Source organism: Peromyscus maniculatus, chromosome 1 (assembly GCF_049852395.1).
Source record: "Peromyscus maniculatus bairdii isolate BWxNUB_F1_BW_parent chromosome 1, HU_Pman_BW_mat_3.1, whole genome shotgun sequence".
Classification (NCBI taxonomy): domain Eukaryota; kingdom Metazoa; phylum Chordata; class Mammalia; order Rodentia; family Cricetidae; genus Peromyscus; species Peromyscus maniculatus.
This window is the reverse complement of record NC_134852.1, coordinates 91093337-91106755: the sequence shown is the minus strand read 5'-3', so window position 1 is coordinate 91106755 and position 13419 is coordinate 91093337. Positions and strand designations below refer to the sequence as shown.

General features: G+C 44.5%; 1 protein-coding gene across 1 annotated transcript in view; it reads left to right on the top strand.

Moving 5' to 3' along the window:
- The window catches only part of Ap3s2 (adaptor related protein complex 3 subunit sigma 2), a 47355-nt gene that overhangs the window by 1927 nt on the left and 32009 nt on the right, over positions 1 to 13419 (top strand). Inside the window, exons 2-4 of the mRNA XM_076545648.1 lie at positions 2989 to 3080; positions 3799 to 3910; positions 10808 to 10879. Of these exons, the coding sequence (XP_076401763.1) occupies positions 2989 to 3080; positions 3799 to 3910; positions 10808 to 10879 (276 nt within the window). The remainder of the gene's footprint in view (positions 1 to 2988; positions 3081 to 3798; positions 3911 to 10807; positions 10880 to 13419) is intronic.

Below are 13419 nucleotides of genomic sequence, written 5' to 3'. Positions count from 1 at the left end.
GAACTCAGGACTTATGCTCTTGATGTCTGAGCCATCTCTCCAGCCCATTGGTGAACATTTTAAGAAACTGCCACAGTGTTTTCCAAGTGGTTGTACCTTTCACTCTACTATCTAGTTTCTTATCTCCTCCAATGTGTATCTTTTTTTGTTTGTTTGTTTTTGTTTTCTGAACTAGGGAGTGAATTCAGGGCCTCCCTCATTCTAGGCAATTTTTTTTTTTTTTTTTTACCACTGAGCTATATAATCCTAGTCATGTTGTGTTTAATTAAAGGCATTTTAGTGGATGAAACTGAACCTCCTTTTAAAAGGTTTTGCTATCTGTTTCCATAGTGACTAAGGATGCTGAGCACCTATCTTTTCTTATGCTTATTGGCGATTTGTATATCTTTGAAGATCATAGAATTGTTTAAGAACCCCTTGAGTGAAAGTCCCTTGAAAATCGCTGTGTACTGAAAGCTAGGAAGGGTTGTTAAAGTAACTGGGGCACATAAGCAGTGGTGGTGCCTTTCTGTTGAACTAGGAATCAGTTGGCCGCATTGTTTTACCCCCCCCCCCCCCTTACCACTTCCACCTGTGGCTGGATAAAGAGCTTCAGTGGAACAGATGTTGTGTCCGTTTAAAGAAGTGCTGATGCTTGGCGTGTTTGTGCTTCTGAGCACACAGAGTTTATCTTTGACAACATCCTGGCAAATGTGAGCTTGGTGTGTTCACATGGAAACCAGGAAGATAGTGATTGATTTGTTCCAGGTTGTGGGCCAGCGATGAGCAGGTTTGCATCCATGCATTCAGTAGGAACTGAGAGCCTTTAGAGCCCACACCGAGCCAGCCATTTCCTCAGTGACTAGTTCCAGTTTTTGTGTTGGCCCCTGCCCCCAACCCCAACCCCCAATAGCTTTTAAATCACTGTCCATCTCAAAGCTAAGTGCAGTGGTATAGAAAGAAGGGGTTAATTTTTTTAATATGTTTTCCTGACTTGAGGGAGATTCAAGCTGAGCATTTACTTATGCTGTGCCCCTCAGAGTGTGGTCCCCCAGACCCAGAGCACTGGTGTCCTGTGGGAGCTTGTTAGAACTAGTCTCAGGCCCCAGCCCAGGCATTTAAACACCATCGATGGCTGGCTCATCCCACATTACAGTATGAGACAGTCTTCTCACATCTAGAGAGTTTAATTTTTATTTATTTGTTTTCTGCGTGTGAGTGTTTTGCCTGCAGGTATGCCTGTCACCACATGTGTACCTGGTGCCTTTGGAGGTCAGAGGAGGGTGCTAGATCCCTTTGAACTGGATTCACTGATGGTTCTCAACCATCTTGTAGCTACTGGGAATTGAACTGGGTCCTCTGTAAGAGCAACAAATGATCTTAATGGCAGATCCAATTCTCCAGCTCCTGATCTAGAGTTTTGTTGTTGTGGTGGGTTTTTTTGTTTGTTTGTTTGATTGGTTGGTTTTGGTTTTTCAAGACAGGGTTTCTCTGTGTAGCCTTGGCTATCTTGGGACTTGCTCTGTAGACCAGGCTGGCCTCAAACTCACTGAGATCCGCCTGCCTCTGCCTCCAGAGTGCTGGGATTAAAGGCCTGTGCCACGACTGCTGGTCTCTCTTCTAGAGTTTCTAACTACCTTGTTTCTGTCTGGTTTCTCCCTTATCCTTTTTGTTTGTTTTGAGACAGTCTCCCTGTGTAGCCCTGGCTGACCTGGAACTCACTATGTAGACCAGGCTGACCTTGAACTCACAGAGACCCACCTCTTGCTGATATTAAAGCACTACTACTCCTGGCTCCCCACCCCAATACCCCACTGCCCCCCTTTATACAAGGTCTCATGTTCCTCCTGCTTTCACTTACCAAATGCTGGGACTCCAGACATGCTGTACCACAGTGTCTCCCTTTCTCCTCTCTTCTCCACCCCTCCCCACTCTTCTCTCTGTTCTGTTTTGTTGAGTTAGGGAGTTACAGTCCATACGGTTCAGGCTGGCCTGGAATTCACCATTTAATCCAGGCTGTACTCCAACTCAGTGATGGTCCTGCCTTAACCTCCAGCATGCTGGGCCTGCAGGAGTGAGCCACCATGCATGACTTAAAAAAAATGTACCATACCTATTATAAAGCCATACAACGTATAGGTGGAGATCAAATGTGACTTATCAAGTGATTCATTCACAGTTGAAGTTTCTCAAGATGACTAGTGACTATTAAGTGAAGAGTTTATTTGTAATTTGTTTAGTTGCCCACAATTCAGATCTGCAAATACAGCATTTTCTTTTTTTTTTTTTTTTTTGGAGCTGAGGATCGAACCCAGGGCCTTGCGCTTGCTAGGCAAGTGCTCTACCACTGAGCTAAATGCCCAACCCAATGCAGCATTTTCTATCTTTCCCAATAGTCCTTTGTTGGTGAGCAAAACAGCATCTTCTATGTAGTGCTGATATTAGTGTAAAAAAAGGATAAATTTATCCTTGAGACAAGTACATGATTACATATTGACCTTCACACAGTGCTGAACTTTGAGATTTGTTAATTACACACTATAGATGTTTTTTTCAGGGGGAAAAAAAAGGCTAGACAGTGGTGGCACACAACTTTCAGTCCAGCACTCAGGCAGAGACGGGCAGATCTCTGTGAGTTTGAGGCCAGCCTGGTCCATGAAGCTAGTTACAGGATAACCAGGAATACACAGAGAAACCGTATCTCAAAAACCAAACCAAACAAAACAAAACCCTTGAGGATCTTTGTTAGTTTATGGATTCTGACTCCATAAACTTGTTTGAATCTCAGCTTGTCTATGAGATAGCAATGATTTGTGACTGAGATACCGTGGTAAATAAGCGTACTGTAATCTGTCTTTCCCATAGTCATTCTCTGCCTTCCATGTGCTTACACATGATCTTTTCCAACTGTTCCCAGTGAGGAGCCCCTTCTTTACATAGTCGCCCTTACTGGTGGGCACACTTTTTCTCACTTGCCCCCTGACCCGGCTTTTTGCTCTTGTTCCATAGCCTGAAGAGATCCAACAGCAGATTGTTCGAGAGACTTTCCATCTGGTCCTCAAGCGAGATGACAACATCTGTAACTTCTTAGAAGGTGGAAGGTAAACATGAGCTTCGGGTCGCCCCTTAGGTTCCAAGGTCCACTTTGGATGGCTGTCACTGCTTTTGCTCCTTCTGGTACACTCGGGTCAGTGGCTCCCTGATGCAGCATAACCTGTTCTTTTTCTGGAGTGTGTGTGTGTGTGTGTGTGTGTGTGTGTGTGTGTGTGTGTGTGTGTGTGTGTGTGTGTGGCGGGGGGTGGGGGGGTGGGGGGGTGGGAGTTGGTTTCTCTGTATAGCCCAGGCTGGCCCTGAACTCACAGGTCCGCTTACCTCTGCCTCCTGAGTGCTGGGATTAAAGGTGTGTGCACCACTACACCAGACCCCCGTAACCTGTTCTTAACAGGAGCTGCTGTTTGTTTTATTGTATGTACATTGGTGTTTTGTCATGCTCATCTGTGTGAGGGTGTCAGAACCTCTGGAGCAGGAGTCACACACAGTTGTGAGCTGCCATGTGGGTGCTCTGGAAGAGCAGCTGGTGCTCTTAACTGCTGAGCCATCGCTCCAGCCCCAGGTCGAGTTTGGGTCACTGGCGGGCTAGGTCAAGGTGAAGTCCAGTGGCTTTCTGGTCTCTTCCAAACTTAGTTGCCATTCATGTGGAAAGTGCCTGCTCCGAGTGCTCAGCCTTCCTCTTTGTTAGGCCATTTCCATTCTTGGTGCAGGGGCCCCCTGTGTGTTTACTAAGATTGGAGTTCTCAGCTCTCGACCACTGTCTTCCAGTCTGATTGGTGGCGCCGACTGCAAGCTGATTTACCGGCACTACGCTACCCTCTACTTCGTATTTTGTGTGGATTCCTCCGAGAGTGAACTTGGGATCTTGGACCTCATCCAGGTATGTGTGGTCATCCAATAATGGGAGCCACTTTAGAGTTTACACGGGGATTTTGAATAACCAGCCTTGGTGCGGATCCTTTTTTCAGTCTCCTCATCAGTGTTGGTAAGGGTTGCCAGATGTCCACCAGGTGGTGCTCTGGGAAAGCGCCTGAGCAACCTTCCAGGACTTAGCCGTCCGATAGTGCTTTCTACCCAGCTGTGGTTTTTAATGTTTGAATTTTCTATCATCTCTGAAACCAAACTACATTAAGTATTTATACTTTCTGTGTCCAGACACATGCACCTGTGTTTGTATAGATGCCGTGGAGGCCAGAGGTTGACATCTCGTGTTCCTCAATGGTTTTCCCCTTGCTTTTGAGATAGAATATTATCTGGAGCCAAAGACTCAGCTAGGGCAGGCTTGCTAGCAGGCCCCAGCCATCATCTTCTCTGTCCTCCGAAGTGCTAGAGTTTGCTGCTCTGGGCTTTTGTTTGGGCTCTGGGAGATCAAACTTAGGTCCTTCTGTTTGTGCAGCAAGAGCTTTACCGACTGAATCATCTCCCCAATCCCAAGTGTCTGTACATTTCATTCTTTCTTGTAATGGTGGCCTAGAAAAAAAAGCATGGCACACACATAGTGTCTTCTCCCCTAGTTACTTTCACAGCTAATTTTAGTTGCAAAACCAAGAGCCAGTGTTATCTTAAGGAAGAAGTCTAAGGGCACATGTGAAAATACAACTGTCTCTTACAAACGGAAATGAAAGAAGTTGAAAACTGAGCATGGTGGAGTCCCAGCTACTCAGGGGCGGAGACAGGAATATTGCAGGCTGCCATTTATGGGCTCTTAGTCTTAAGGATGAAAGAATTTTTAAATAGACTAAGAACAAAACTACATGGGACAATCTTATTGGAATTGGAAAGAAAAAAACAACAGGATTGACATGTTAGAAATCTCATCTACTACCAGGATTGGAGGTGGGGTGAGGTGGATAAGATACAAGAAAATCGTGTATCAGCTAGTCTGGCATAGAAAGGGTGAAGAACTAGAGATGTCATCTCAAACAAGGTGGAAAGTGAGGACCAACACCTGAGGTGCCCTCTGACCTCCAAATGAAAATCATGCTTCCTGAGTTTGAGGTCAAGAAAGCATTGAATTTCCTATTTCTGCACAATCAGCTAGAAAATGCATAGTTAAAGAAAATATCACATGGTGATTAAGGTTAGTGTTTGCAAATTAACTCATTATGGAGTAGCTGATACTGATTCCAATAAAAGTACAGAATTGGACCAGCTGAGGTAGTGCATTCTTATAATCCCAGCACTCTGGGAAACAGAGGCAGGAGGATCACTGCCAAGTTCAGGCTCCATCTGGTCTACATAGTGAGTTCCAGCCAGCCAATGCTACTTAGTGAGACTCTGTCTAAAAACAAAACAACACCAATAAACAAAAGATGCAAAATCACAAAAGAAAAACATAAAGTCACATTTGGAGTCAATACAGCTTTCCCTTGTTGGGAGGTGAGACAGAGACAACAGCAACCTCAAAGGTGGAGTCAGGGGTCAGTTCTACCAGGGAGCCTTCAAGAACCAGGAGGGGAAAATCAGGGAAAGGAAGTAAAGGACTAAGTGCGGTGTGTCAACACTTAGTCCACTAAGTGAGTAAAGCCAGCAACAGCTCAGCTCTCCGCCAGCTTAAAAGACTAATTATTTTATTATAAATGGGTATATTTTAATTAATTAATTAAGTGTGTGTGTGTGTGTGTGTGTGTGTGTGTGTGTGTGTGTGCACACGTAGGGGGGTGGGTGTACACAAGACTGTGAGTGCCATGGTGCAGGTTTAGAGGTTTGTCTTATTAGGGTTCCTATGGCTGTGATAAAACACTGTGACCAAAAGCAGCTTATGAGGAAAGGGTTTATTTCAGCTAACAATTCCACACCACACTCCATCACTGAGGGAAGTCAGGGCAGAAACTCAAGCTGGGCAGGAACCTGGAGACAGGAGCTGATGTGGAGGCCACCAAAGAGTGTTGCTTACTGGCTTGCTTTCCATGGCTTGCTTGACCTGCTTTTTTATATAACCCAAGATCACTAGCCCAGGAGTGGTACCACACGCAGTGAGTGAGGGGCCTCTCCTGTCAAGAAAGTGCCCAACAGGCTTGCCCATAGGCCATTGTGTGCTAGCTTGTGTCAGGTTGACACAGGTTAGGACTGTCAGCAAGCACCTTTACCGTGAGCCAGCCATCTTGCTAGCTAGCCCAATGCTTTTGTTTTGGTCTTTTTTTTTTTTTTTTTTCTTCGAGACAGGGTTTCTCTGTGTAGCTTTGCGCTTTTCCTGGAACTCACTTGGTAGCTCAGGTTGGCCTCGAACTCACAGAGATCCGCCTGGCTCTGCCTCCCGAGTGCTGGGATTAAAGGCGTGCACCACCACTGCCCGGCTTTTTTCCGGTTTTTTCGAGACAGGGTTTCTCTCTGTAGTTTTGGTGTCTGTCCTAGATCTTGCTCTTTAGACCACGCTGGCCTAGAACTCACAGAGATCCACCTGCCTCTGCCTCCCAAGGGCTGGGATTAAAATTAAAGGTGTGTGCCACCAACCACCACTGCCGGGCTGCTTTTGTTCTTTAGTATTAAGTATTTTAATTCTTGAGGTTTATGACAAAATCTGATACATAATAAGAAAATCAGTTCCTGTTGTCACCATTTTCTCAGAGTAATCTTTCATATTTTCCAGAAAATTGATTTGTAATATGTAAGTGAAGAATTTTCCAGGTGGTAAAAATTTCCAGTATTCTTTTTTTTTTCCCTTCAAGACAGGGTTTCTCTGTGTAGCCCTGGCTGTCCTAGAACTAGCTTTATAGACCACGCTGGCCTCAAACTCATAGGTCGGCCTGCCTCTGCCTCCCAAGTGCTGGGATTAAATGTGTGCACCACTATCACTCTGGCTTTAACTGCTATTTTTTTGTTTGTTTGTTTTTTGTTGTTGTTTTGTTTTTTCGAGACAGGGTTTCTCTGTGTAGCTTTGCGTCTTTCCTGGAACTCACTTGGTAGCCCAGGCTGGCCTCAAACTCACAGAGATCCGCCTGGCTCTGCCTCCTAAGTGCTGGGATTAAAGGCGTGCCCCACTACCGCCCGGCTATTTTTTTTTTAATTTAATTTTTTTTTACATTTATTTATCTATTTTTTATGTGTATCAGTGTTTTGCCTACATATATGTCTGTGTATCACCTGCATGCCTGGTGCCTCCTGAGGTCAGAAGAGGGCATTAGATCCCTGGAATTGTAGTTATGTATTGTTGGGAGCCACCATGAGGGTGCTGGGAATTGAATCCAGGTCCTCTGCAAGAGCAACAAGTGCCATATCTGAAAAAACAACCACTGAGCCATCTTCCCAGCTGGTAACTGTTATTCTTAAAATACTGTTAAAGTATAGCGTTATAAATAGTGCCACTATGAAATGACTGTGTTTGGTTTTGGAATTACACGTGCATGCGGTTCTATAAGATATGCACCTAAGGAATACAGTCACTGGGTCCTAGAGTGTTAATACTTAATGGCCAGTCATTTTCCAGTGTTCGGTTTCTAATAGAAACCATGGACCAGTTATCAGTCTTAGGTCAGGATGTCAATTCTGCCCATTGCATCTTGATAGCATCATCTAGGAAAACAGTAGTCGAGCTCTGGATGGAATAACACTTTGCTAACTAAGGCAGAAATTGGTACCAGTTGTGGGGTGTTGCTGTGACAGACTCGATCATGTGTTTTTGGGAGGATTGTGCTGGCGTTTGAACTTGGGACTGGAAAAGCCATCGAGGGCACAGAGCTCAGTGGCTTGTTCTTAGAAGATAAGAATGCTAAGAGAAATGCAAATGATAGAGACCTGGCTTGTGAAATTTCAGAGGGAAGTAAAGACTATCAGGGCCATTTATATGATATTTTGAATTAAGACTCTGTGGTTCTGGTCAGTTGGGGATGAAGAATCAGCCACGATTAGCAAGAGACCAGCACCACTGAAGTGAAACCTTTGCTTTGCTAGGACAATTGTTGGTGGTCAGCTAGAGCTGAGAAATTAGCTATAGTTAAGAAGAGACCAGCATCCTTGAGGTGAAATCTTTTGAAAAGTGTTTCCTCAGGGTCAGCATACAGTAGCTGTGATCCAGAGGGGGCTGAGGCTGCAGCTCATGCTAGGAGCCTTGGTGATGAATAAGAGTCATCTAGGTGGTCCTGGTTTTGAAGGCATGAAGGGATTATGGGGAGCATTTGAGGTTTGGCACCGGAGGAGGGTAGAAGAGGCCATCGGAGAAGGTGCAGCTTCATTTGCAGTTAGAGTCTCAAGGTTGAAGGGGTCATGGAGAGAAGGTGAGGCTTGGCACCATGTGACAGGGCCACAGTCCCTGAACAGAGCCCAGGAGAGGTTATTGGTGAAGGTACAGCCCAGCTGCAAAGACTCCAGCATTTTGGAGATGTCAGCACCATGGGATGGCCACCAAAGAATACACCACAGCAGCAGTGAAGGGGAGCTAGCTTGAGCCTAGGAGACAAGCTGTGTATGCTGCAGAGGGCAGAGCTGGAGAAGTGGCCCGGGTCCTTTGGAGCCCAGAGGATCATGGGTGAGTCCTAGACATCAAACACTGAACTTTTCACACTGTTGAATTTTGGTTTTGCTTTACTCTGATTGTGACTGTGCCCTGGCTCTTCCTATTTGAAATAAGAAGAATGTAACTTATTTTTTAGGAACCCACAATTTTAGAGAGACTTTGAAATTTCAGAGAGGCTTTGGATGTTTTAGAAAAACTTTGAACTTTGAAGAAGACTGTTTTTGTTTGTTTTTTTTTCCAAGAAGGGTTTCTCTGTAACAGTCCTGACTGTCCTAGAACTCACTTTGTAGACCAGGCTGGCCTTGAACTCACTGAGATCCATCTGCCTCTGCCTTCCAAGTATTGGATGGGATTAAAGGTGTGCACCACCACTGCCCAGCAAAATTATTTATTTATTTGTATTTTATGTACATTGGTGTTTTGCCCGAATGTATGCTTCTGTGAGGTTGTTGGATCCCCTGGAACAAGAGTTACATACAGTTGTGAGCTGCCCAATGGGTCCTGGGAATTGAATCCAGGTCCTCTGGAAGAGCAGCCAGTGTTCTTAACCACTGAGCCATCTCTCCAGCCCCTAAGACTGAATGCTTTAAAGAGACTGAACTTTTAAAGTGTTTGAATTTTTAAGACTGTGGGACTTTAGGGGCTGGAGAGATGACCCAGTGGTTAAGAGCACATGCTGTTCTTCCAAAGGACCTGGGTTCAATTCCCAGCACCCACGTGGCAGTTCACACAGTCTATTACTCCAGCTCTGACACCCTCACACAGACATACATGCAGGCAAAACACCAATGCACATAAAATAAAAATAAATAAATTAAGAAGACTGTGGGACTTTTAAAAGTTAAAACAGGCTGGAGAAAAGGCTCAGTGGTTAAGAACACATACTGTTCTTGCAAAGGACCCAAGTTTGATTCCCAGCACCCACTTCAGGCAGCTCACAACCGCCTGGATCTCTAGCTTCAGGGAGCTGACACCTTTCTGGTCTTCTCAGGCACATATACAACAGACACACTTACATACACATAAATAAGTTTTCTTAAAAGTTTGAAAATTCTGCTGGGCAGTTGTGGTGCACACCTTTGATCCCATCACTCGGGAGGCAGAGGCAGGTGGATCTCTGTGAGTTCAAGGTCACTCTGGTCTACAGAGTGAGTTCCAGAGTTACACAGAGAAACCCTGTCTCGGAAAAAAAAAGTTTGAAAGTTTTATATTGTGCTATTAATATTAATATGAGATCTTAGGGATGGACAGATAAGAAGGGAACAGTTGCTGGGTGGCGGCGGCGGTGGCGGCGGCGGCGGCGGCGGCGGCGGCGGCGGCGGCGGCGGCCCAGTACTCTGATGGCAGAGGCAGGTGGATCTCTGAATTCCAGGCCAGCCTGGTCTACAGGGCAAATTCCAGAAGAGCTAGGGCTACACAGAAACCCTGTCTCGAAAAACCACAAACAAACAAACAAATAAATAAGTACATGCATACAAGATTTTATTAATACTGTAAGGAACTTTTTTTAAATATATGTGTACTTCAGTTGGGGAAAGGACATAATAGTATTGCAAGTAGTTGGTGGTTTATCCTTTTATGTAAATCAGTATCTTATTTGTACTGATATTTATATGATATTACATAAAGGAGAAGAGAAAGCCTTAATGTGTTTGCTGGTTCAGTTGCTGAACTGAAAACCAGGCTTTCCTGTCTGGATGGAGTTGATTAAAAAGTAGTATCAGTTCATGTTGGAGACAGGGCTTGCCTTTTGAGATCTGTTGTGAGATAAAAAAGAGTGTCATGGCTGCCCGCCCCTTTTACTTTATTTTTTATTCATTTATTTGTTACTTTCATAAAATTTTAAGGTGGCATTGCCCCAAGTGGCCCAAGAAGTCCTTGAATTTTCAGTCCTCTTGCCTGAATAGTTGGAAATATAGGCCTGAGTCTCTAGTTTCAGCCTTTTTTGTTTTTTGGTTTTTTTTTGTTTTTCGAGACAGGGTTTCTCTGTGTAGCTTTGCACCTTTCCTGGAACTCACTCTGTAGCCCAGGCTGGCCTCGAACTCACAGAGATCCGCCTGCCTCTGCCTCCGAGTGCTGGGATTAAAGGCGTGCGCCACCACCGCCCGGTGACACACTAGTTTCAGCCTTTTTAAATGACTTTAAGGTCTCACTTGTGGAGCCCAGGCTGGTCTCAAACCTCTGGTGTCAAGCAGGCTCCAGCCTAAGCTTCTGTGACAGTGGGACTAAGGTGCATTCCAGGTTTGCCTCTGAATTTCCCATGTGACATCTGTAAAACAGCGAGTAATGGTTTGCTCTTTTTCTCTGTTTCTTCTTATTTCTCAGGTTTTTGTGGAGACTCTGGATAAGTGTTTTGAAAATGTGTGTGAGTTGGATTTGATCTTCCATATGGATAAGGTATGTCCTCTCCCAGAACAGAGCTCCTGGAAAACTGTGAGTTCAGGATGTATCTCCTGCCTGTGTACCTCCCTGTTCCGTCTCTTGTTCTTTGGCTCTGACCTAGTTCTAGAGTCTGTTTTAATTAATTAGTCAATTAATTTTGCAGTACTGGAGGTTGAATCCAGGGCCTCCCACATGCTAACCAGGTATTCTACCAACAAGCCATACATCAAGCCTGAACCTGTTTTATTTAGTAAGTTATATAGTTCTGAGGGGCCGTGAGATGGCTCAGTGGGCAAAGGTACTTGCTTGCCAAGCTTTGATGACCTGAATTGGAGCCTCAGAATCCACATGGTAAAAGGAGAAAGCTGACTACTGCAGATTGTCCCCCACCTCCACACATGCTCCACGGCATGTGTGCTCCCCCCACCCAAAAAAAACCAATAGATTAAACAAGCATGTTTTTATCGATCTACTTCTTTGTTTTGTTTTGTTTTGTTTTATTTTGAGACAAGATTTCTCTGTGTATCTCTGGCTGTCCTGGAACTCAATCTGTAGACCTAGCTGATCTTGAACTCAGAGATCTGCCTGCCTCTGCTTGGATTAAAGGCATGTGCCACCATGCTTGGCTTCTAACAAACATGTTTTTTAAAAATATGTCAAATAGTTTTGAGGGCTTTTTTTTTTTTTTTTTTTTTTTTTTTTGGTAATGTATATGGGTATTTGTCTACATGTATGTTTGTGCAATAAGTATGTACCTGGTACTCCCAGAGATATTGGATCCTATGGGACTGTAGTTACAGAGGGTTGTAAGCTACCATGTGGGTGCTGAGTGCTCTTAACTGCTGAGCTGTCTCTCCAGCTGAGGTGAGAGCCCACAGAGGTATTTTATATATATATATATATATATATATATATATATATATATATATATATATATATATAATATTATATTATATTATATTTATATTTATATTTATTGAGGGTACGATGACCCTCTCTCCTCTCACTCTCTCTTCTTAAGAGGTCATGTATGCAGACAAGAAGCCACGCCCCAAAGCTTGTACTCCAAAGCTGTTGGCGGAAGGAATTCCCACAGCATCCAGCCCCAGTGTATTTTGGGTTCTGTTGCTGTTTGCTAAGATTTGTTAGTTTTAGCACATAGAGACTACCATTGGGCCAGTTTCCTGCCTCTTTTGTTCACAGGTGACTTCTTGGTGTATAGCAGTTATGACACCAGAGTAAGTGGCTGTCCCTACAAAACAGAAATTTTTATGTTGGTTATGAAATGAGTGTCCTAGACATGGGTCAGTGACAGTGAAGCTTTGGAATGGTGAGAACTCAGGAACTCTGATGTAATAAACTTTGTATCTTAGGAGGCTGAAGGGCTTGGAGGTTAAGAGTGCATACTGCTCTTGTAGAAGATCCAGGCTTGGTTCCCAGTACTGCTCGGTAGCTCATAACCAGCTGTCCGTAACTCCAGTCAAGAGATCTCATGCCCTCTTCTGGCTTCTGCAGGTGCTAGGCATGCATTTGGCACACACATACAGCCAAGCACTCATACACATAAAATAAAAATCTTTTAAAAAAGACAACAAAACTAAAGCTCTGCATAGTACCTAATATATGTGTAACAACATCTGAGAGCAGATCCAAGATGCTCATAGGAAAGCACACTCGGAGAGGATTGAAACGGACCCAAGTGGTGTTCTCAGATTTGTTTTGTTAGCATAACTATGATGAGGCCTGTGTTCTCATGTGCCAAGTTAAACAGGAGACAACTCACAGGGGGACATGGACGTTATTTCGTCCAGCTGGCACATGCTGTCCTCAGTGATGATCACTGGCAAATCAGCCAACAACCTTCCAATGATCCATGACTTTGGGAAGGAGTTGTGGTTAAAAAATACTCATTTGTTATTACTTCTTTTATGTGTATGGGTATTTTGCCTGCATGTTTGTTTGTGTGCCACCTGTGCAGTGCCCATGGAGCTCAGAAAAGGGTGTTGGAGCTCTTGGAACTGGAGTTACAAGAGGGTTATGACCCATCATGTGGGTGCTAGGAATCAAACCTGGGTCCTCTAGAAGAGCAGTCAGTTCTCTTAACTACTGAGCCACCTCTCCAGCCCCTCATTTTGATCAAACTGCCCATTGTTATGGCATAATTTTTATTAGTTTATTGTCATTATCGTGGCAGCAAGAGTTTTTAGACTCGTTGCTGCTAGCCTCACCATGCAGAGCACTTCCTGGCCATTTTCCAGGGGCTTCTCTTCTTTTTCTTCTCTGTTGACTGTACCAGGGTTTAAATAGGAGAATGCCCCAGGTAGACATAGCTGAGCAATCCTGGTCAAGGTCTGCTCTGGTCTATCTTGTCCCAGTATGGTTCTTTGTGATCCAGAGAAGTTGTAGCTGCTTTAAGGGAGCAGTCTGGTTCCTCTAAGATGCTCTCAGTCAGTGCATCCTTGTTCGGATGTTGGACAGGGGTGTTGTTTCCCTGGGTCTGTCTCTGACTCTGTCATAGCCCTAGTGCAGGAGGATCATGGGACCTACTCTTTCCC